Source organism: Cetorhinus maximus, chromosome 4 (genome assembly GCF_964194155.1).
Source record: "Cetorhinus maximus chromosome 4, sCetMax3.hap1.1, whole genome shotgun sequence".
Lineage (NCBI taxonomy): Eukaryota > Metazoa > Chordata > Chondrichthyes > Lamniformes > Cetorhinidae > Cetorhinus > Cetorhinus maximus.
Window position 1 is genome coordinate 78,050,716 of NC_135882.1, and position 24,399 is coordinate 78,075,114.

The 24,399-nt window shown below is 44.9% G+C and overlaps 1 protein-coding gene across 1 annotated transcript in view; it reads right to left on the reverse strand.

The window, feature by feature from the left end:
* Positions 1-8,191: 8,191 nt before the first annotated feature.
* The window catches only part of c4h8orf34 (chromosome 4 C8orf34 homolog), a 633,137-nt gene continuing 616,929 nt past the window's right edge, over positions 8,192-24,399 (reverse strand). Inside the window, exon 14 of the mRNA XM_078540385.1 lies at positions 8,192-8,995. Coding sequence (XP_078396511.1) covers positions 8,988-8,995 — 8 coding nt within the window. The 3' untranslated portion in view covers positions 8,192-8,987. The remainder of the gene's footprint in view (positions 8,996-24,399) is intronic.

Here is a 24,399-nt window from a genome sequence, read left to right on the forward strand (position 1 = left end):
TGTTCTGCAGAGCTCGCCGGGGGGCCTGTTGTTTTTCATGGGGGCCGGGGGTCAGGGTTCAATGCCGCCCTGCCCGACTGGTGGCGGGGGGTGGGGGGAGGTGGTTGGGGAGATCAGGGGGAAAGTGCAGCCCTGAGCTCTGAGGCGACTTTTGAGGATGTGTCTGAGCGCTGTGTATGGAACTTCAGGGAAGGTGCCTCTAGATTCCTCGTCAGAGGTTTCTTTGGGGCTTGATTGGGGGCCCTGGGTTGGCTGTTTGGCAGATATGCCTGCAAAAGCAAGGAGAGATAATTAGTGCATGGCAGTGACTTGTGAAAGAGGATACATCACTCACAGCATGGTTTTTGATGGATGCTGCACTGCTGGATCCTCACTTGGTAGTGCAGCGCCAACCTCACCGGTCCAGATCCTCGCAGGCCAGCTGGATGGCTCTGTTTTCAAAGTCCGTGAGGAGCTTGATTTCGGGCATTCTGCCACCAGCCTGCGACCTCTCTCTCTTGTTGTGTGCCAGCTTTTCCTGCATGGATAGAGATGGAGAAAGTGTAAGCAGGATGCCTGCAAGGCCAAATGATAAGTATGCCTGCCCATGGACGGGGTGAGGGCAATGAAAGTGAGTGTGAGAGAGTGAATGATGATGTCCCTTGAATCAGCAGTGAGTGTGGGCCCTGTGGATGTGTGATGGGTTTGTGAGTGTGTGAGCTGAGTGATGAGATGAGTGACTTACCCTGGTGGAACGGAGGAGATCGTTCATCCTCTTGTAGCACTGGGTGGCTGTCCTCTTTTGCAGGGCATTGGCACCATCGCTGCCACCGTCTCCCAAGCCGGATTAGTGCTGTTGCTGCCCATCCTGCAGCCAGAGCTAGGGTAGAGGACATCCTGGCAGGCCTCCACGGCATCCAAAATGTGCTCGAAGGATGCGTTGCTGAACCTGGGGGCTGCAGTCTTCTTCAGTTTCATGGCCATGTCTTCCATGCAGCAATGGTGAGCCACTCAGATGCGTGCTTGTGGTTGGAGTTTAAACATGGCGCCCAGCGTGATGCAGCAGCAAATGAGAGCCTGCCCGCCATGGAAACGGCATGTTTGCCAGGAGTGCATAAATAATGAGGCGGGTTCGGGACGATACGGTGTGAAAACCCACCATTGCAGCTGGCGGGTAAAATGTCGTTCTACCCGCCCGCTATCGCAATTAGTGCAAATTTGAGAAAACTCCACCCTAGTTGTGAGGAGTAAACAAAGAATCTGCAAAGGGATTTATATAGGTTAAGTGAGTAGACAAAATTTGACAGATGGATTATAATGTGGGAAAATGTGAGGTTGCCCACTTTGACAGAAAGAATAGAAAAGCAGAATATTATTTAAATTGAGGGAGACTGCAGAGAGGGATCTGGGTGTCATTGTACAATAATCACAAAAAGCATGCAGCTACTGCGAGTGATTAGGAAGGCAAATGGAATTTTAGCCTGTTTTGCAAGGGATATGGAGTATAAAAGTTGGTAAGTCTTGCTAAGAGCATGCAGGGCATTGGTGAGGCTGCATCTGGAGTACTGTGTACAGTTTTGGTCTCCTTACTTAAGGAAGGATATATTTGCATTGGAACCCATTCAGAGAAGGTTCACATGGCTGATTCCTGGGATAAAGAGGTTGTCTTAGGAGGAAAGGTTTTGCAGGTTGGGTCTATACTCATTGGAGTTTAGAAGAATGAAGGTGATCTTATTGAAATGTATTTGATTCTGAGGGGGCTTGAGAGGGTACTTGCTGGGAGGATGTTTCCTCTTCTGGGGGAAATCTAGATCTAGGCGGCACAGGGTGTTATTAATCTTTGGAATTCGCTTCCACAGAGAACAATGGAGGTTGGATCATTAAAAAAATTCAAGGCTGGGTTAGAGAGATTTTTGATCGACAAGGGATTTAAGAGTTATGGGGGACAGACATGAAACTGGAGTTAAGGCCACAGTCCACAATCAAGACCTTATTGGATGACGAAGTGGTCAATGGACTGAATGGCCTACTCCTGCTCTTATTTCTTATGATCTTTGGACGACCTGGGAGGGATGGAATGGGGGATGGAAACGGCCCAGAAAGAAGGGGTGAGATATGGGATAGGTTAGGGATGTTGTGAGAAGGATGAAAGGAATGGGATGGGAAATGCATGAGGGATGGCATGTGAAGGTTGGATTGGCATGAGATGGGGATTTAAAGAAGTACTATTTCTAAAAAGATATTAATTTAACTGCAAATGTTATGCGCATCTCCACTAGTATCTCAGTATATAAAAGGTTTACTTGCCTGTCAATTGCTCAGCTCATCAATTTCCACTGTTCTCTCACCTTGGTCAGCCTGGCGAGTTCCGAAAAGCCACATAAATCCATGCGCGCAGAGTTAAAGACAGAATCCAGAGTTAAAACCCCACTTAATTGCCTTTTAACCTATGTAGACCTGTCTGTCCCACGGGGATCTCCTGAACGCTAATGAATGCACTCATGTTCAAGGTCTGCTAGCTACCCGACATGCCAGCAGTTTCTGGTATTTTAATACGCCACCAGCAAAAACCCACCCACCCTGGCGTGTTATAAATTCAGCCCCTGATTTACTCTTTGTGCTGGGTAAAAGAAAGTACTGCATTTTTCTAGTACCTTTCACAACCTCGGGATGGCCCAAAGGGTTTCACAGCCAATGAAGTACTTTTGAAGTGTAATCACTATTGTAGGAACTGCAGCAGCCAATTTGCAAACAGCAAGGCCCCACAACAGCATTGAGATAGTGGCCCGGATTGCATAGATTTCCCCTTTTCCGATCTGAATTTGAATCTGCCACCATGCCTAGGAGATCTCCCAGTATCCAATCAATTAGGGTAAGCAGCCAATCAAATTGATGTATTCTCACGGACAGCAAATGAGAAGGTGCAATGTATTGAGCTTTTCGCTCTTAATTAAAATTTTACAGAGAACAAAATAAATGATTGGGACATACACTTGGGATTAAGGTAGAAGTTGCAATATCATAAACAAACTTTAAAAAGCTTCTAAAATAATAGTGATTTTTTTATCATCATGCAGAAATTTGATAGTTCACAAATATCGCATTTGTTTTTTAGCCCAGAGGCTGTTGAACAGTAATTATGGACTTAGTTACACTGTTAAAAACCCAATTACGCCACTTTCAACAGAGTGTAATTTTTTGTCTTTTAGCAGCAAGACTGTTGTAAAAGGTCAAGTTTCTTGTCAGTTCAGTGATTACTAATTAATTGTGTTCTGGGGGACTTCAACAGGGCACCCTATAGGGAAGCATAATACAATCATTGACAGCAAATTCTGAATTTCCACTTCACATGTGCGAACTCTAGAAGTTGCTGAGTTTCAAAAGAGCAGTGACGGCAAATGCTGACAGTTTTGCTGTCATTATGAATGTAAAATCAAACCCAAAGACCAGATAAACTGTTTTAGTGATGTTGGCTGTGGGTTAAGTGCTAGCTGGGACACTCATTCAGTCTCTCCTTCATAACTTGAGCAGTCACCAAAATCACGGTTACAGATCAATGTCAAATTAAGCCAAGCAGCCAAAAGCCCAGAATTGGACCATTTACAACTGCATTTGGGAAAATTTGGGATTGTGGAGATTAGAAAGGAGCTTTTCCTTTTGAAAACTAAAAACAGTTCCTCAAGGTAATTTTGTTTTCAAATGGTTTAATACAGTAATGAGGGGATATGTAAAAAATATTATGATCACTCCAGAATGCTGATAAAGTCATTGATATAGTCCTGAGTTCAGCATTAATTCTCCAGCACCGCAGTCATGGAGATTAGTACTGCTCAAACCACAGGAAAAAAAAAGTTGAATTGCAGAATGAAATTCCAAGGCATAGGTAATAGATTTTGAAATCTGATGTAATAAATAGAAATTCAATCTATTCGGTTGCTTTGAAGCAATGGCCTTGGTCATTGGCCTTTTCTCATGGCATGTTTTGCTGACTTGTCACGTTTTCTGAATTTTGTAGCCTGGCATTAATGGCTTAGTTTACAGAAAATTGTGGGACACACCTGAATTCCCAAAACACACTCTTGGGGCAGGGTTTTGACCTCAGTGTGCAGGTGTGGCAGATGGGCCCGGGAGCGTCTTGGAAATGGGCCACCGCCCACGATCGGCCCCCGACCGTGATTTCACACTGGCTGCCAGGGTGAGGGCGGGAAGAGGGCGAGCGCTGAAGTCAGCGTGGGCGCAGGGAGCATGGAAGGAAAGCTCCCTGAAGAAGAGAGCTGCCTCAGGGAGCTGAAGAATTTAATATCAATAAAAACATAATGTAAAATCCGGAAACAATGTCCACGCATCAGAATGAGTCACCTCAACACACGGATGTTGAAAATTATGTCCACACATTTTTATCTTTTTTAAAATTAATCTCGGAAACCTCATCCCGCCCTTGGATGAGGTTTCCTCAAAAATGCAAAGGCCGCCTGGCCGAATCACCCTCCCGCCAACCGTAACGTTGGACAGGAAAAATCCCCGCTCATTGAAACTTTAATTTAGGCCTGTTAATTAAGAGGCCTAAATTGATAGATCTCTTAATTGTTGGTGGGCATGCTGACCAAAATATCGCGTGAATGTGCGATGATGTCGGGACACTCGCCCGACGTCATCACGCGCAATTTTATGCTCCAATGGGCACGCGCCCACACACCGAGGTCAAAATCCTGCCCATGGACTGTGAGGCTCCAGATCTGAAGCATGATTGATAAAATTGCTGCTTCTAAGTATGGTTGGATGCCCTTCAGTTGCTGCCCAGCAAAAAACCAGGCGGAGCTAAGGAAATTCTGAGCAAGGACACCCCCAGATACCCCCTTCTCCGATGCATCACAGCATGTTTAGGCTGGACAGAGTTTGCACATCAAACAAAACCCTGCAAAAAGTAGCAGTCCATGTCTGGGGCCCAATATATCTGGGCAATGTTGCAGGATTTCCATTGCACCCTTGTCAACTTTCAATGGGAGTGCTCTAGAAGCCTCTGCAGCTTTGGGGCTCCCATGTTTTAACAAATGGATCTATTAGGCCAAAATACTTCCAAAATCATGTATCTCTGAAATATATTTTTTTCAAAATGATATATGCCTCCCCCAACAAGCTAGTCAGCTGGTCATTTGATTCTGACCATACCTCCAGTGAGAGTCTAGTAGAATCATTGCAAATTTTGCCTGGGCATTGTGTTACAGTTGGGTGGTTTATAAGATTGTTATGTTTTAGGGCTGTATTTCATTTAGGGTAAAAATGAAGGGTGTCATGTGACCTGTTCTGAAGTCTGCCTGCCAACCGGCCTGGGTGGGGGGCTTTTAAATATTAAAGGAAGCCCAGATTGTTTTTTTGGGAAGAAGATGTCAGGTGTTCACATTTGGAGATAATGGGAGCAGCATCTGTGTTTACAGCGAATTGACTGCTAGTCTCCAAAGTCCCAGGAAGATGCTGACAATATTGGGTTGTAAACAGTTATGCTTTGAACTGTCCATTTACTTCCAAGGTAAACGAGAGTTTGTGTCTTCAGGATAGCTAACCAGTGTTTCTACCTGGATACAAGACTAATGTGATTCATGTTGCCATGGAGTTGGGTTTTGAGAGGGGAAAGGTTTCTAAGATATCCCTGAAACTCACAACACAGTCAGTCTGTCACAGATTGTGACAGAGAAGCTAAAGGCCAAAAGTCTCTATGGTTCAGTGTGCAGGATGCGAATGGGAGCTTTCATTTAGATTGGAAAGACCAAATTCTTGAGCAGTTAAAAAGACCCTGAAAGATTCACCTAGCTTGCACAGAGGTAGAATCTCCAGGGGAAAAAGCCTCACTGTGAAAGATAGTTCTGAGATTAAAAGTTACCAGGCTGAGAAAGGAAAATAATGGAACTAAGTCCTCAGGAGCTAAGAATCACCTTGAACTAGTTCCGGGATAATTGACTTTCTACTTAAGGGACAGTGTATACCATTATGCCCATAATGAGCTTTTCGGTTGTGTTAAAATTTCTGTTCTGTGGTTTAAAGTACAAGTTGCCTCGAAATGCAACGTTTAGTCAATAGTAATTTTAGTCTGTTTGTTACAAAGACTATTTTCTAAATGGGGAGAGAATTCAGCAAAGGGACTTGGGAGTCCTAGTCCAGGATTCTCTTAAGGTTAACTTGCAGGTTGAGTCAGTAGTTAGGAAGGCAAATACAATGTTGGCATTTATTTCGAGAGGACTAGAATATAAAAGCAGGGATGTGCTGCTGAGGCTTTATAAGGCTCCGGTCAGACCACATTTAGAATATTGTGAGCAATTTTGGGCCCCGTATCTCACAAAGGATGTGCTGGCCCTGGAGAGGGTCCAGAGGAGGTTCACGAGAATGATCCCAGGAATGAAAGGCTTAACATATGAGGAACGTTTGAGGACTCTGGGTCTATACTCGATGGAGTTTAGAAGGATGAGGGGGGATCTGATTGAAACTTACAGAATACTGAAAGGCCTGGATAGAGTGGACGTGGGGAATATGTTTCCATTAGTAGGAGAGACTAGGACCCAAGGGCACAGCCTCAGAGTAAAGGGAAGACCTTTTAAAACAGAGATGAGGAGAAACTTCTTTAGCCAGAGAGTGGTGAATCTATGGAATTCATTGCCACAGAAGGCTGTGGAGGCCAGATCATTGAGTGTATTTAAGACCGAGATAGATAGGTTCTTGATCGGTAAGGGGATCAAAGGTTACACGGAGAAGGTGGGAGAATGGGGTTGAGAAACTTATCAGCCATGATTGAATGGCAGAGCAGACTTGATGGGCCGAATGGCCTAATTTCTGCTCCTATGTCCTATGGTCAAACATCTTAAAACATGAAACCTTGATGTGTTATCCTTTCAGCTAATAACTGGATGTTCGAATTCTTAGAAGTTAGCAGTCTCTACGGGGATAGTAACACGTAATATGTTGGGTTCTGGTCTTATGATGGAGCTTCTGGTGGTCTTGTTTTAATGACACAACCTTGCCCCAGATAAGGCCAATGACACCCCATCAGGACGTTGCAGTCAGGCCAGGTAAGTGATTTGAACCCCAAAGACAAGGTAATTCTAAGGGAAGAACTTTCCCCCCGGCGTGGGAGGTGACGTGCAGGAGTGGGTGCGGGCGGGCGCGCCTCTGATCGGCGCCCCCAATTGGGGGCGCGCTGCCATTTTACGTGGGCGAGCCAATTAAGTTATGTGCTCCCTGTGCGGGCAGGGGGGGTATTCCCTCACCCGAGAGTGCGCTCTTTCGCGCATGCGCGTGAAAGAGCGCACTCATCTCCTTGAGACTAAGTGCTGCCTCAGGGAGATCAGTGCCAAATTTAAAAATGGTGAAAGGGCAAAAATAAAATTTACCTGACATGTCCCCTCATGTGACGCTGTCACATGAGTTGGGACATGTCCATCACTTTAAAGCATACATTTATTAAAGTTTTTAAAACTTTCATGAAACCTCAACCTGCCCGTGGATGAAGTTTCATGCTTTTTCTGAGCCCGCCAGGGCTCCCGGCCTGCCCGCCAACCTTAAGCTTGGATGGACAGGTCCATTAAGTATCTCAATTACTTTTTAAGTGGCCTCAATAGGCCATTGACAGGTTGGCGGGCACACAGCTGATTCGGCTGCGCCCCCGCTGACCTGAAAATTAAAATGACGCGGGGTGACGTCAGGAGTTCTGCCCGACGTCATCCCATGTCATTTTCCACGTCGGTGAGCAGGCCCCGTCCCCCCGCTCGCCAACCTAAAGATCCTGGCCTAAATGTTTTTAATGAATGATAATATCAACCCGCTCACAACTGAGGCCACGAAAATACCTTTGGGGACATGAAGGATGCTGGGAGAGTGTCAGTGGACTCTCTTGCCTGTGGGGGCTGGTGGGAATTGAAGATGACTCCTCTAGTGACATCCCCCTGATCCCAAATATTCTGGTAGTCATTGGCAGGCATGATCCCAGTATAAGAAGGAAAGAATTTGCATTTATATAAGATGTAACTGCCAGGTTTGCACTTCAGAGCAATTAAGAGAACAATGTATTTTTATGATAGAAATAATTATTGCAATCATCGGATGAAAATATTTTTAAAAATAGCATAATGCAATCAGAGTGTACTGATGTACTTAAAAGTATTAAATGTACAATATGCATTTCAAGATATGTGGTAGCAAGTGTGAAAATAAATAAATAACAGAATTTAGTGTTATCAGGTTTCATGGGCAGAAAAGTGATCAGATTTTTTACAGACAATCCCAGATGGGAAAATACAACAGTATTCATCAGAACTTTGCATCATGGATTTCAGTAATTTACTTTAATTCTTATCATGTAATTATTAACAACCAGGGAAACTACAATAAATGTCTCCATATTTAAATCAATATTCCTTTTGTTCTAAAGTTTTATTTTACCTTCAATTACAAAATAAAAACACATTGATATTTTGCCAAACATATCATTTTTTAAGTAAAGTAAAAGCTCTTTTCATTATTTATATGTAATAATAGCCAAAGGAGAGCCCATCATGCCAACCATTAAGCAGCAGTAAATCTAATAGATAGATCTGTTGTTTGAAGTCTCCTAAAAAGCCCTTAAAGCAAGGATCTACTACTATACTTAATGAATAGATATCCATTTGACACCGATGATTTGCATAAGATCTGTGGAACTAAATGTGCTTGTACAATGAACATTTATGACAATGCATTGATATTAAATATTAAAATTTCCCCAATGTAGGATACAAGGCTTTCCAACACAATTTTAGACCCTGTCATACTTGATTTAAATGATTTATTGCAACAGGCCACAGTAAATGCATGATAATATTCTATTACATTCCTTATATGATTCCTCATTAACAGTGGTTGTACTTATAAAATATTAAAAAATTGTGTAGCTTTAATTCAATATAAAGAAGATATTCAAACTTTCACTTTGTCTTCAGTTGCATAATCAGTGTTAAGTCTGTCTTGAAGGTATCTGCTTTAGGTCATAAACCTTGAAGAAACAGAAAGCACAGATTATTGGTGCTGTACTAAACATAGAATTCCGGCAAATGATCTTGAAATAGCAAATTCATGGGCCCCAATCATATTAGCTACACTAGGATCACACCAACTGGTACCCTCTAGCCCTGACCCAGCTGGGGTCTACAGCACGACATCTCATTTGTATGGGGCTGGCAACCTCCTGGGTACATCTCAGGTATCTGTGTGCTATGCTGCTGAAAATTCCTGTGCAAGCTGAGCAATGGAGCTTTCATCTACAGGAGTCCAGGAAACTTCCAAAGAAGAGTCATTTTGGCCTCAAAATGTTAACTCTTTTTCTCTCTCCACAGATGCTGTCAGACCTGCTGAGTTTTTCCAGCACTTGCTGTTTTTATTTTAAACTTTTTGTCCACTTTTGTCCTTCCTCCTTTTTCAATCTCCAGTGTTATGTTGACTCCAATTACAGGTTGAAAAAGCAGGAACTCACAGTATGGGGTGATCCCATGACTAGCCCTATCCTCTTTTACATAGCTGGCTTTATATGAGGCAGGTGGAAATTGCACTTATAAGTCTAATTGGGATTTCCCAATTAAGGTCAGGACCTGGCACACCCAGTTCCCAGTTTTATTCTGAGCAATAATGTGGACCTCTGCCATTGTTATGGTAGGAATCCGCTGATGGAATACAGCTCCACATCTAATGACATTAGGGCTGTTGCAACACTATTAAATCTGTACAGCTTAAATGAAGTAAATTGAGTATTGCTGAAAGAAGAGACATGTCTAAGCTTTTTGTCTTGCACTCACCAGGATACTTGCAAGAATACCAATAGAAGGGGGAAAACAACAATTTGTACTGTATGTGAAGAAAGTGCTGATTGTTTGGCATGTGGTGTTGCCACGGAGAATGCACCACTGATGGTGACTGGCAATTAGCTGCCAAGCATTGTTTGAAATTTAAACCAGGTAGCTTGACCCTGATTGGTCAAGGCATTGCCCTGAGGAATGAGTCAGCAAATGGCTGTCACTTATTTTGTTTAACTGAAACAGGCACAACGTATGTACGTGTTCTTTGTGTCTGCAAAGAATAGAGCCCTGTGTATTGATATATGTAGCTTCTAGTACACGCAAATGCGCCATTGCAAGCCCAACTGACAATCTTAGATTGTTTGTCAGTGTAACCCTTAATGTATCGAAGATTATTTAGCAAATGTTGTCCAATCGCGGAATCACATCTAAAGTTGGACACTGTGTTTTGAGTTTTGCAAGCATGGGCCTGTTGGGTATGGTCTGTACCCTGCCCGTTGCGAACAGAGGCTGGGACATGCTGTTTGATACGATTCACCAGTGTTTGAGATGTATGGCCTACGTACCTAGCTTCACACTTGCACTGAAATTCATATACCACATAACTCATTTGTGTGATAGGCTGAACGCTTTTTTGGCTTGACGGCAGAATCCTGTTAGTGGTGAATACCACTCATGTTGCTATTGCATAGTAGCAGCATGAAACAGTTGGCTTCACTGCTCCCAATGCAGTCTCCTCTACATTGGAGAGACCAAACGCAGACTGGGTGACCACTTTGCGGAACACCTTCGGTCTGTCCGCAAGCATGACCCAGACCTCCCTGTCGCTTGCCATTTCAACACACCACCCTGCTCTCATGCCCACATGTCCATCCTTGGCCTGCTGCACTGTTCCAGTGAAGCTCAACGTAAACTGGAGGAACAGCACCTCATCTTCCGACTAGGCACTTTACAGTCTTCCGGACTTAATATTGAGTTCAACAATTTCAGATCATGAACTCTCTCCTCCATTCCCACCCCCTTTCCAATCCCCCTTTTTCCAATAATTCATAATTTTTTTACAACAATATTTTTTTCTTTTCCCTCCTATTTTTAAATTTATTTATTGTTTAAGCTCCACCTTTTGGCCAATTTCAATCTCTTCCCCCCCACCCCACCCGCACTAGGGCCATCTGCCACTAGCTTGCTTCCCTTAATGTCCCCATTAGCACATCCTTTAGATAATATCACCACCGTCAACACCCCTTTGTCCTTTTGTCTATGACATCTTTGGCAGTCTCTTCTTGGCCTCCACCCATCACTGGCCCCCTATCGAGCTCTCCTGTCCCATCCTCTTCCACCTACTTATATTTCATCTCATTTCTATATGTCTTAGTTCTGATGAAGGGTCATACGGACTCAAAACGTCAACTATATCCCCTCTCTGCAGATGCTGTCAGACCTGCTGAGTTTTTCCAGGTTTTTTTGTTTTTGAGCTGGCTTCACCTGTTGCTCACATTTTTGTGATATCTTTCCCTTCCAGGGTAATCTGAGGTAGACTTGGCACTTTTCAGGGCTGAAAGTGATGGCCTTAGGCCCATCCATGAGTTGCATGAAAAACAGCGCAAAATGATCTGATCAGGGTAGCTATTATCCTGCAGGATGCCTTTGATACACTCTATTTCAGTATCAAGCTTGTATGGTGAGTAAATAGCTTGGGCCCTATTTACAAGGTTTCCAATAAGATCAATCTTATAGCGTGTTTAACTGTAAGAATCCCAACACATATACTGCCCAGTGAAGGTAGGCTTGCGGTAGACCATGGTAGAGAACTCCCTGGCAGATTTCTCAACTAGTACATCAAAGAAGGGGAGTTCATTTCACTGCTCTATCTCAAAGGAGAATTTGAGTGCCGTATGGTACCCATTAAGACATGTAAGGAAATTATTACATGCAGCTGCAGATTTAAATATAGCAAACGTATCATCCACATATCAGAAATATGTGATGGGTAAGAGGTTAGGTGTCATTCTATTGAAGACACGTTTCTCATAGAACCAAAGATGTTTGCAAGAGCTGGGCCTAGAGGGGATCCAATGGCAACACCATCTATTTGGGCATACATGGTATCATTAAAACTGAATTCAATTGTGTGAGTTGCCGAGTTCATAAGTTCAATGAATACTGATTCACGCAATGGTGGTGGGTCTGGGTCACCATGATATAGTGTTGCAATGCAAATACCTATGGCTTCCTTAAGTGGAACATTGGTGAATAGGTTAGCAATGTCAAATGAGCACATGGACACAGCATTGCTATCGATATGCAAGTCCTGTATGGCCTTCACAAATGTGAAGGAGTCTTTCACCGCGTATATGGAAAGCTTGGTCAAAACTGGTTGTAACAATTTACCCAGCAATTCATGTTGTGCAGAACCGGTCATAGCTAAGATGGGACATAGAGGAATATCACTTTTGTGTGCCTTGGGTAGTCCAAACATACGCGCATGTGGCGAACTGTGAGGACGAACCCTGTCATGTATATCACGCAGTAGCTCATCACTGTTACACAATTCTAGCAAGTTTTTTTTTAGCTTACTTTTGAGCAAGGCTGTCCGGGCATGTTGTGTGGCAGGTTCAATGGATATGAATTTAGGCCTGTCATTAAGAATGGCATGCATTTTGTTGATATAGTCACGCTTGTTAAAGATAACTATTCCCGTCCCTTTGTCAGATTTACTGATGCGTATGCCCAGGTTGGTCTTAAGGCCTTGCAATGCTGTTAGGCATTCGCGTTGCATATGAAAGTTGGACAGATCGGTCGGAATCCCACAATATGAGTGCGTTAGATCAGCTAGACACACTTTCAAGGATTCAGTATCTTCAGTGGACGCTCGTTTGTTGTGGAGTAGAGGAGTTCAAGCTCAGCTAATACCTCTTCCTGTTTGATTTGGGATGAAGGCACACCAAAACTGAAACCATGCACAAGAACAAACTCTTCGCTTTCTGAGAGTATATGGTCAGAGAGATTTGTTACATGTTTAATGGGATCATTAATTGTGTTGCCAAACTGCTTCCACTTAAGTGATGTGTTTCAAAAGGGTACTGTTTATGGTGCAGTCATCTATTGAAATAAATTTGTTAACATCCAGCTGTGGTGTCACTGCAAAAGACCTTTTAATTAATTCTCAGGATTTGAGCAGCGCTGGTTAGGCTGCATTTATTTCCCTGAGAAGGTCATGATGGGCTGCCTTCTCCTTCAACCACCTCAATTTCTGTGGTAAGGTTTGCTCCCACGATGGTGTTGGATAGGGAATTCCATGATGTGATAATTAAAGAATGGTGGCATATGCTCAAGTCAGGATGTGAGATTGGTGCTGAGAGCTCATTACAGTGACTCTGTCATGCAGCTAGCATTGTTCATGCTGTTCACTGGCTGTATGTCTATTTGGGAGACAGGAAATTGAGTTTCATTGATTCTGCTTAAAGGCAGCTAGTATCACTTAAAGGGGCAGTGCACTTTAGCTTCAAGCAACAGGGAAACTTGAAAAATGGATGAAAATGTTCAAACAGAATACTCATATTCTATGGTGCTATGTTAGGAGTTCCTGGTCTGGGTAGTAAACACTCCTACTGTGTTATTTAGGAATTGTATTGCACTGAGTATGAAATAAGCTTACTCCATGGGCAGGATCTTTAGGTCGGCAAGCAGGGGGCGGGGCCCGCTCACCGACGCGTAAAATAACAAGAGATGATGTTGGGCAGAACTCCCGACGTCACCCCGATTCATTTCAATTTTCAGGACGGCAGGAGCGCAGCCGAATCAGCTGTGCGCCCGCCGACCTGTCAACAGCCTATTAAGGCCATTTACAAAGTCATTAACCTCATTAATGGACCTGCCTGTCCAATCTTAGAGTTGGCGGGCAGGCCAGGAACCCTGGCGGGCTTCAAAAAAAGCATAAAACTTCATCCACAGGCAGGATGAGGTTTCATGAGGGTTTTAAAAAATTTTTTAAATGTTTGATTTAAAGTGATGGACATGTCCCAACTCATGTGACAGTGTCACATGAGGGGACACGTCAGGGCAATTTTGTTTTTGTACCTTTACTATTTTTAAATTTGGAGTCTATCTCCGAGGCAGCACTTAGCCTCAGGGAGATCAGTGCGCTCTTTCGCGCGCATGCGCGTGAAAGAGCGCACTCTCGGCTGAGGGAATTCCACCCCCCCACCCCCCCAGCCCACACAGGGAGCACATAGCACTTCCTAGCGGACGTCACACTGGGTGGGCCTTAATTGGCCCACCCATGTAAAATGGCACGCGCTCCCAATCGGGGGTCCCAATTGGAGGCGCTCCTGCCCGCACCCGCTCCTGCACTTCCCCCCGACAACGGGGGGAAAATTCTTCCCCATGAGTAATGGTAGGGCAAACCTGAAGTGGATTGATGGATGTAAGTATTAGGTCAGTACCACTTCTTTGAGGATACTGGCTCTTTGCAATCCCAGAGCCCAAATACTTTGTGTCTGGTGCTTGGATGTTGGATGTATATTTCTACCTGTCTTTCTTTCTATCCCTCTTATCAATTCAGATCAATGATCTTTCATCAAAACTGAAGGAAAAAGACTATCTGCCTCTCACTGTCTCATGGGGTTCAATAATTATAATGTTTGCATTTGTCAACTATCAGCAAAATGCTGGAGTTCAGCAGTTGATAATTAAAGGCCTTCTGCTCGCTTTCAAGTTTTAACTAATTTGATTGTTTAGAGCAAGTATGCAAATTAAATACAAAGTCAGACAATTTGGATCCAAAAATCTATGATCATTCTGGGACATAAGTTGTGCTGTCCCAGGTAAAGTATTGGAATTTGAAGCAAAGTCAGATATGCGTGAGGCATAGCTACTCTATAACATGTGATAATTACAGTGGGATTGGATGCTATCAGAAGAATGTGGTGGATTTATGCTAAGAACAGGATAATAAGGGAAATAGCTACTGTACCAGAAATTCTGTAGCTTATCCTTAACTTCAGCCTGTGGAGAAGATGGGTAAGTTACCTGCATGACTTCGTAATCCATAAGTGGTTGAGCTCACAGGCTCTGAGTATTCACAAATTTTGTCTAAACATCAGCTTTAAAAATGTTTTTCTTCCCACCGTTTGTCATGATGCACTTATTATCAGTCTCATTATAATTATTTCCACATATACCCTGATGATGTAGGCAGCGGTAGCAATGAAAAAGATGTGCAGGCAGCCACACCAAAGGAGAAGACAATCAAATAGGAGGTATCAAACTGTGGTATTCTTTTTAGAATGCATCAGAAGTGATCTTGCTTAAGGAGGACTGTCTCATTAAAATGGCATGGAAGGAACTGTACATATTAATTGTGTTACCATTGTTCCAAATACAGAAATATAAAAAAGGTGCACCTTGAAACAATGGCCTACTTATTACAAAGTGGTTTTACTATGCACATATATACTTAAATCAGGTGTTTTGTCTTATCAGTATGCCTGTGGTGGTGTCTCAATGTGCTGTTTTTAAACTATTCTGGTGATGTACCAAGGTGCTACCTGAGATCCACCTGTGAACCTCTTAGGACCAAGGATACCCTAATTCTAGAGCTCCTGAATACTCGAATGACTATTCAGCAGACTATATCGACATTGCAAGCTAGTGTGCAATCTGGTACTGCGTCTTCACAGCAAATGAGCAAGCATTTGAACAAGTTGTTTGGAAAGGTTAAATGAACCATCATCAGCAGAGGAGGACAGGTATATGAAAGCAGACTCTAGCCATTCCACTTATGCTGGGTGCTGATCAGGAAAATTACAAATTGCATTGACAAACATTAGTAGTGATGTAAGACAGTTATACATAAAGTGGTAAGCAGTTCTGGTGGGAGATAGGTAGATGCTACTTAATTCCTTTGAATGTGAAAACTTCTACTTAACATCTAAAATGCCACCTTCCACAGTAAACCTAAACCACTTGCAATAGCTGATTGGCTATAAATTCTAGATAAGTTTACCTCTCTTCTTAATTATATAAGTCAAACTTAATCTACATTGTATGATACTTGAATACAAAATACAAAAAAGAGGTTTCTAACCTCTATAAAGCATAATAGAAAATTGATGGATTCAAGTTGTGATAATGACAGCTTCTTAAGCCCACACAATACTGGATCATATTATGGCTTTGCCTTCAAATCAAAAGCATTAAATAAAAGACTCAAGCCCTGGCAAAAACCATCCACAAATGGAATCATTAGGGGTGAAATCCAGTACTCTTTATGGATCATGAAAAAGAATAGATGTGAAATTCGGTTGTTAGCACTTATTTTTAGAGTGCTACGAGTGCCCTTAGAACTCCAAAATGGCAACTAAAATATGCGTGCCCATTTACGGAGCATATATCATTGGAATCACATCAGTGAGGGCATTAGCAGTGAATGGCTACCAGAAGAATGCTTTGCCGTCAGGTCATGATGTCAATCAGTATGCAATGCTGATTTGCAGACAGCAATGTCATTTTGGAGCTGAATGCTTCAGCTTACAAGACACAAAAATTAGGAGCAGGAGTAGGCCATTCAGCCCCTCAAGCCCGCTCCACCATTCAATAAGGTCTTAGCTGATCTAACTGTGGCCTCAACTCCACTTTTCTGTCTGCCCCCGATAATCCTTGAGTCCCTTGTTGATCAAAAATCTATCCAACTCAGCCTTCAATATATTCACTGACCCAGCCTCTTCTGCTCTCTGGGGAAGAGAATTCCACAGACTAATGACCATCTAAGAGAAAAGATTTCTCCTCATCTCAGTCTTGAATGGGAGACCCCTAATTTTTAAATGGTGTTCCTGAGTTTTTCTTTTAATCTTCTCGTAACTTTGCATAATTGGACACATGCTCAGCAGTAGGAAGGATGCCCCGCTAATGATATTTAAAAGTATCATCAAATAATTACAGTTTAGTAGCTGGTTGATTTCTTCTGGCTGTTGCTATGATTCTACAAGTAGGAGTTTCAAGTTGCAAAAATCTTCAGGAAGTGGTGTGGCAGATGTTGAAGGCTATTTACTCACTTTAAGGCCTTTGCATAAACCAGTTGCTCCAAAACATGCGTGCACTAGTATCCATTCTCCCTGGAATACAGTAGGACTTGAGAATGAACACAGGCTACCCAGAGCAGGACAAGCTGCTAGAAAAGGGAAGAGGAGGAGGAGGGAGAGGGCTGTCAGCGAGGGGCCACATCTGTCCAGAGTTAACAGAGAGCAATTCTCCCACCTAAATCACAGTGAGGAGTGAGATGTCTGCTCTTCATTTAGTACATCCTCACTGAAATTTGCCTGCTACAGCCACAACTGAATCCTTAGGGTGAGGTAAGGACTACATTGCTAGTAGTGATGAAGGTGACCATGGTGATAAACTGCTTTTTTAAAATTATTCGTTCATGGGGTGTGGGCGTCACTGGCTAGGCCAGCAATTATTGCCCCTCCCTAATCGCCCTTGTTCAGAGGGCATTTAAGAGTCAACCACATTGCTGTGGTTCTGGAGTCACATGTCGGCCAGACTAGCTAATGTGCCTGGCTCCTTCCAGGTTGGCGCTGAAGGTCTTTGCAACACTCGAGGCTTTCCATCCACTGTTGTGTAAGGGATTCACTGTGAATCTCTATCCACTGAGAGCTAGCTATGTTTCATCCTTCCTTGCCAGAGACAACCTTGCAGAGTGATCACACTGCTTTGTGAGGATTGCAGGGTGCCACTGACTGTACATACATTGCTTTACAGGCATAGCATGTCAACTCTGCCCCACAATGGAGCTGAAAGGAATTCTATCCCTCACTATGCAGCTGGTGTGTGGCCATAGGCAGTGAGTCATGCAGGTCAATGCCTGGTATCCTGGCAGCAGTCATGGTGCCTTCATTCACACCATGCCAACTGCATTTGAGCTAATAGGGCAAGCCAAAGGATGGCTACTGGGTGACAAATGCTATTTACTGATGATATAGCTGATGACCCTAGTGCACAACCCATGGATAAATGTGCAACATGCATCCAATGAAAGCCATGCTGCTACATTAAATGTGACAGAGCAAACCACTGGCATGCAGAAACAATGCTTGGCCTGTTCTGGAGGAGCCCTGCAGTACTTGGCAGAGCAGGTGTCAAGATTCGTGGTGGTCTGTTGCATGCTGCACAACCTCACCATCATGAAAGGGCAGCCCTTACTACCAGCTAATGGCGAGCAGCTGAGGAACAGGACAATGAAGAGGAGCAGCAGGATTAAGAGCAAGATGAAGTGAAGAGGCAATCTAGCAGCCCCTTTTTGGCTGGGCTTATCTGAGTGTGATCCCCAGTAACTGCAATAGTCCGACACCTGACCTTCCCTCTGTAATTGGCCATTATGGTGTCCGCTTAACCATAACACCAAAATAAAAGTCATACAAAATAAACATCCAAAACCAAATTCATAAATGGAATCATCCCATGTGCATTCCATTAGTGCCTGCCTTTCACGTGCTGTTCTGTCCGAGTGTTCTTGCACAGTGCTACCTGGGTGGTTGTAGCATGGCTGGTAGAATGCTGCTGACTTTCACTGGGGAAGAATACAGATGATCTTGCAGGACAACATTGAGCAGCTCTGGGCCCTGCTATGGACTGCAAATTAGCACGGGTGTCTCTTGTTGGCACCTGTGTGGTGCAAATGTTTCTTGCCACTTATCAGCCCATGCCTAAATGTTATCCAGATCTTGCTGCATGTAAGCATGGATTGCATCATTATCTGAGGAGTTACGAATGGTACTGAGCACTTTGCAATCATCAGGGAACATCTCCACTTCTGACTTTATGATAGAGGGAAGGTCATTGATGAAGCAGCTGAAGATGATTGGGCCTACCTATCCTACCCTGAGGAATTCAGAATTGTTATAGTGCAGAAGGAGGCTATTTGGCCCATTGCGTTTGCACTGACTTTCCAAATTGACCAACTCACCAAGTGTCATTCCGACGCCTTCTCCCCTTAACCCTGAACATTATTCCTTTTCAGATAACAGTCTAATTCCCTTTTGAATGCTTCAATTGAACCTGCCTCCACCACACTCTCAGGCAATGTATTCCAAACCCTGGCCACACACAGTGTAAAAAATTTCTCCCCATGTCATTTTTGCTTAGCTAATTACTTTAAACCTGTGCCCTCTAGTTTTTGATCCTTTCATGAGTGAGAACAGTTTCTCCTAATCTACTCTGTCCAGACCCCTCATGATTTTGAATACCTCTATCACATCTCGGGCAGAATTTAGCCCTTGGCTGGCGGGCGGGTCCCACCGGCTCGGTGGCAGGCGGGCAGCCGAACCCCACTGCCGAAACAGGACCTGCCGCCATTTTGAGTGGGCGGGCCAATTAAGGCCCACCCAGCGGCCTGCCCGACAGGAAGCGCTATGCGCTTCCTGTTCCGGGGGGGGAGGGAATCCCCAAATGTCAAAGTGCGCTCTTTTACGCCTGCACACGAAAGAGCACACTGCTCCCTGAGGCAAAGTCCTGTCTCAGGGAGCTTAGTGAAAGGTAAGTAAAGTCAAAAAATAGAGACATTTTAAAATTATTAACATGTCCCCCTCTTGTGATAATGTTGATAACAAACTCATAAAATTTATTACATTTTTACAAAACAGTAATGAAACTTCATCCCGCCAGTGGATGAAGTTTCATTAATAATCTACAGGCTGCTGGCTCCTTACCTGCCCGCCAGCCTTAAGGTTGGCCGGGCAGGGCATTTAACTATCTTAATTACTCTGTCAATGGCCTCAATTGGCCATTGACAGGTTGGCGGGCGGACAGCTGATTTCGCTGTCCGCCCGCCTTCCTTAAGATTTAAATGGCCCGGAATGACGTCGGGGGTTCCTCCTGACGTCATCCCGCATCATTTTCCCCTCGGCGAGCGGGCCCCACCCCCAAATCGCGTGGGGAAAATCCTGGCCCTCCTCTCAACCTTATTTTCTCTAAAGTAAACAGTCCTAAATTCTCCAATCTATCGTCATAACCGAAGTTCCTCAGCTGTGGAGACATTCTCGTGAATCTTTTCTGCGCCCTCTCCAATGCCTTCACATCCCTCCTAATGTGTGGCACCCAGAACTGGACACAATACTCTAGCTGAGGCCGAACTATTGACTTATACAAATTCAACATAACCTCCTTGCTCTTGCATCTATGCCCCTATTAATAAACCCCAGAATACTATATGCTTTACTAACTGCTCTGTCAACCTGCCCTACCACCTGCAATGATTTATGCACATAAGCACCCAGGTCTCTCTGCTCCTGCGTCCCCTTTAAAGTTGTACCCTTTATTTTATATTGTCTCTCCATGTTCTTCCTACCAAAATGAATCAGTTCACATTTCTCCACATTGAACTCTATCTGCCATCTGTCCACCCATTCTACCAACTTTTCTATGTCCTTTCGAAGTTCTACAGTTCACAATGCTTCCAAATTGTGTATCATCCGCAAAGCTTGAAATTGTCCCCTGTACACCAAGGCCTAGGTCATCAATATATATCAGGTAAAGCAAGGGTCCCAACACTGAGTCCTGGGGAACTCCACTACAAACCTCCCTCCAGCCCAAAAAACACCCATTAATCACTACCCTCTGTTTCATGTCACTCAACTAATTCTGTATCTGTGTTTCTGCTGTCTCTTTATTCCATGAGCTACAACCTTGCTCACAAGTCTGTTGTGCGGCACTGTATCAAACAACTTTTGGAAGTCCACGTACACCAATCAATAGCATTGTCCTCATGGACCCTCTCTGTTACCACTTCAAAAAACTTCAGCAAGTTAGTTAACATCATTTTCCCTTAAGAAATCCATGCTGGATTTCCTTAATCAACCTGCATTTGTCCATGTGATAGTCCCTGCAATGATGTCCTGAGCTGAAATGATTCGCCTCCAACGACCACAACCAACTTCCTTTGGGATAGGTATGACTCCAACCAGTGCAGAGCTTTCCACCCGCACTGGTTCCTAGATGCTATACTCTGTTAAGAATGGCCTTGATGTCAAGGGTCACTCTCCTCTCACTGCTAGAATTCAGCTCTTTTGCCTACATTTGTACTAAGACTGTAATGAGGCCTGGAGCTGAGTGATCCTGGCAGAACTCAAACTAGGGATCAGTTAACAAGTTATTGGTGAGTGAGGGAAGAATTTTATGCCTTGCGGGCAGGCATGTGCCTGACCTGAACGAATGTGAAATAGCGTGAGCTGACATTGGGCAAGTGTCTCGACATCATCTCACAAGTGAGCAATCTTCAGATCAGTGGGCAGTCGCGGGTGTCGGAGCCATGCCCACCAGCAATTAAAAGGCCACTAAAAGGGCAATTGTTTGCGGTTTTACATTGCCCGTGCGATTTTGCGCTCATCGCATGGGCAGATGGGCAGTCCACTTTTAACTAAATCTCATCCAAGGGTGGGATAAAAAGGGTCTGCAGCCTTGGAATTATGAGTAGAGAGGAGTTTAGGGGATAGTTTGCTGCTGGTTGCTTATTTGAACTTGACAGCTTTATCTCTGTCCTGAGCTTCAGTCTTAGCATTTCTAGGCTTCATTTCAGAACTCATCGGTGTCTCCAAGGCCCCAGGAGAATTTTGACCGTGTGGACCCTCCCAGGTATCAGACAGCCTTCTGTAAGCCTGCTATTGGGGATTGTGCTCTCCACTGGAGACACCTCCTCTGAGGAGGAAGAGAGGGGCAGAAGGGAGGGGAGGTCAGGTGTCCCAATAATGCTTCCAGGGGAGCGACCTGTGGGAGGAGAGGCACAGGCACAGGAGGCACAGGGCTAGCCGGTAGTCCAAGGTGAAGGTGCTGCAGAAGGCGCTACTATCTAGCTGCCAGGGTTTACAGGCGGTGTTGCAGCTACCTCAATATGTCTGAGGGGGCAATGCCAAAGGATGCTCCGCCTCTACAGGGATGGACGGGCACCTAATCCATCTCCCACACTGGCACTCACCTCCTGAGGTCATTGCCTGTGTGAGGGCTTGCGCAACCCAGAAACCCCAGATTCTGTCCCTGGAGTTACCTCTCCCTGAGAGTCGCCACTCTCCCAATGGAAGAGGCAGTGCTTATGCTCCACATGGACTCCTCCAGAACATAGACCATGGCACGCATGGATCTCCACCAGATTTTTTCGTTCATGGGATGTGGGCGTCGCTGGCTAGGCCAGCATTTATTGCCCTTCCCTAATTGCCCTGATCAGAGCCATTGCTGTGGGTCTGGAGTCACATGTAGACCAGATCAGGTAAGGGCAGCAGATTTCCTTCCCTGTAGGACATTAGCGAACCTGATTTGCTTTTACAAAAATCGGCAATAGTTTTGTGGTCATCATCAGACTTTTAATTCCAGATTTTTATTGAATTCAAATTTCACCATCTGCCGTGGTGGGATTTGAGCCGGGGACCCCAGAGCATTACCCTGGGTCTCTGGATTACTAGTCCAGTGACAATACCACTATGCCACCACCTCCCCCACACATCCTGCTTGACATCCAGCATCTGCCACCTGATCGACGATTCCAGAGGCTCATCATCTGTCTTCGGTTCAGCATTGTCCTGGTCTCTAGTAGTCCTGCAACTGCCGGCGCCCTGGGCACTCTCTGCCTCCGCTTGCTCCTCAAGCGAGTATGAAGTGCCTTAACCGCTGTGCACCAACAATCTAGCCGATGATCTAATGCCCACCGAGGTGCTGGTATCTGGACTGGTGCCTGGTTCAGAGAGGGGGTGTGACGCAGGTGCATTTAAAGCCCTGTGGTCCTCTGGCATCAAGGGTGGTTCTTCGGGGTTCTGCGTTCATGGGTGAGCTGGCGATTCTAATGGAGAACAACGACATGTCATTAATGTAAGTCATCACACTGTCACTGTGCATGCCAGGGGCACTGGTGAGACAATGGAGATCTGCATCATGGTGCCATCGTCTTTCAATGGTTAATAGAGACTCCAAGTTTGAGGCTCCTATTAATGATGAGACTACACAAGAATGTTTGCACAATCCAACACTCTCACTTCTGTGCACTGCACTCTTACCTTTGTCAGAGACCCCTGCCTCACCATGATCAGCTGACCGAGGTGGGTGGCATTCCAGCTCCAAGGCATCCATTTTGTACCTCATCAAAATTAGGAGGTTTGGGGGGGGCCTCTGCCTGTCCTTGACCTTTCAATGTTATGGCTTATGTTGTGTTATGTTATGGTTTCCCTTCTCCTGAAAGGACAGAGCAACATTGATTAGTCCACTCTCTACCTGCAGCTTAATTGCAGCCTGACCAACCCCACCAGAGGAACACCTTGCAGGGCACATCTGAGTCATGGCCCTCGACCTGCAAAGCACTCAGGCCAAGCAGCCAGGGCTCATCCCCTTGGCCAGCTCCGGTGTCAGTGGTAGTTGGCACTCAGACTCTAACGCCCCTGAGCTCCAAGGGGAGGGCGGGGGTGAGGGGTGGGATGCAGTGGTGGTGGCAAGCCCTTATCACTTCTCCACACTGATCCATGCCAAATCAATACTCATCCTTGCTGAACACAGCAGGTCATTGAACCTTTTGCGGCACAGCACCCGTGTGCACTGCATGTCGTAGCCACTGACCTCAGCTACCACCTCCTCCCAGGTTTTTTTTGGTCAGATGCAGTGGCCTCCTCCTGCCATCCCTGGGTACAAGAGTGTCCCGCCTGACACTGACCTCCTCCACAAGGACTGCGAGGCACTCATCTGAGAAACGGGGGGGCCGAGTGTCCACCAGACTTACCCTCCCGCCTGATGTCTCCAGCCACTGGTGAGGCCAGTCTTCTGCGCAGACTCCAAAGATCCTTCCCTGGCAGCCTCCAGGGAGCTGCCTTTGCCAGTTTTAAAGCACCTGCTGGGTCACCATTGGACCCGGTGCCCGACAGGCTCCCACACCTGCCCGGCCGAGATGGATTCCACATCCGCTTCCATTCTCGCCGACTTAGCGCACATGCCAAGCGTGAAATTTAGGCCTAAGCATTTCTTGATAGCACTGTTGATGACACCTTCCATCACTTTTTTGAGGATTGAGAGTAGGCTAATGGGGTGGGTTTGGCCAAATTGGATTTCTGAAGACAGGATATGCCTGGTCAGTTTTCCACATTGTTGAGCACATGCCAGTGTTGTAGCTATATTGGAAAAGCTTGACTATAGGTGCATTTAGTTCTGGAGCACAAGTCTTCAGTACTAAAACTAAGATGTTGTTAGGGTCCATATCCTTTTCAGTATCAGTGACTTTGACCTTAACTATATTAGGCTGTTACCTAACTAGTCTGTGGGGCAGCTCTCCCAATTTTAACACGTTAGGAAGACTTTGCAGGATCGATTAGGCTGGATGTGCCTTTGTCATGTCCGAATGCGATACCAAGGTTGGTGCCAGGTGGTCCATCCAATTTTATTCTTATTATACTTTTTCATAGCAGTTTTACTACAATGGAATGGCTTACTGGGCCATTTCAGAGGGCAGTTAAAAGTCAATGGTTGACCATTGCTGTGGGTCCAGGGTCACATATAGGCCAGACCAGGTAAGTAGGACAGGTTTCATTCCCTAAAGCAGACATTCTCAACTGGGGCTCCACGGCCCATGAGATGGTTTCAAGGT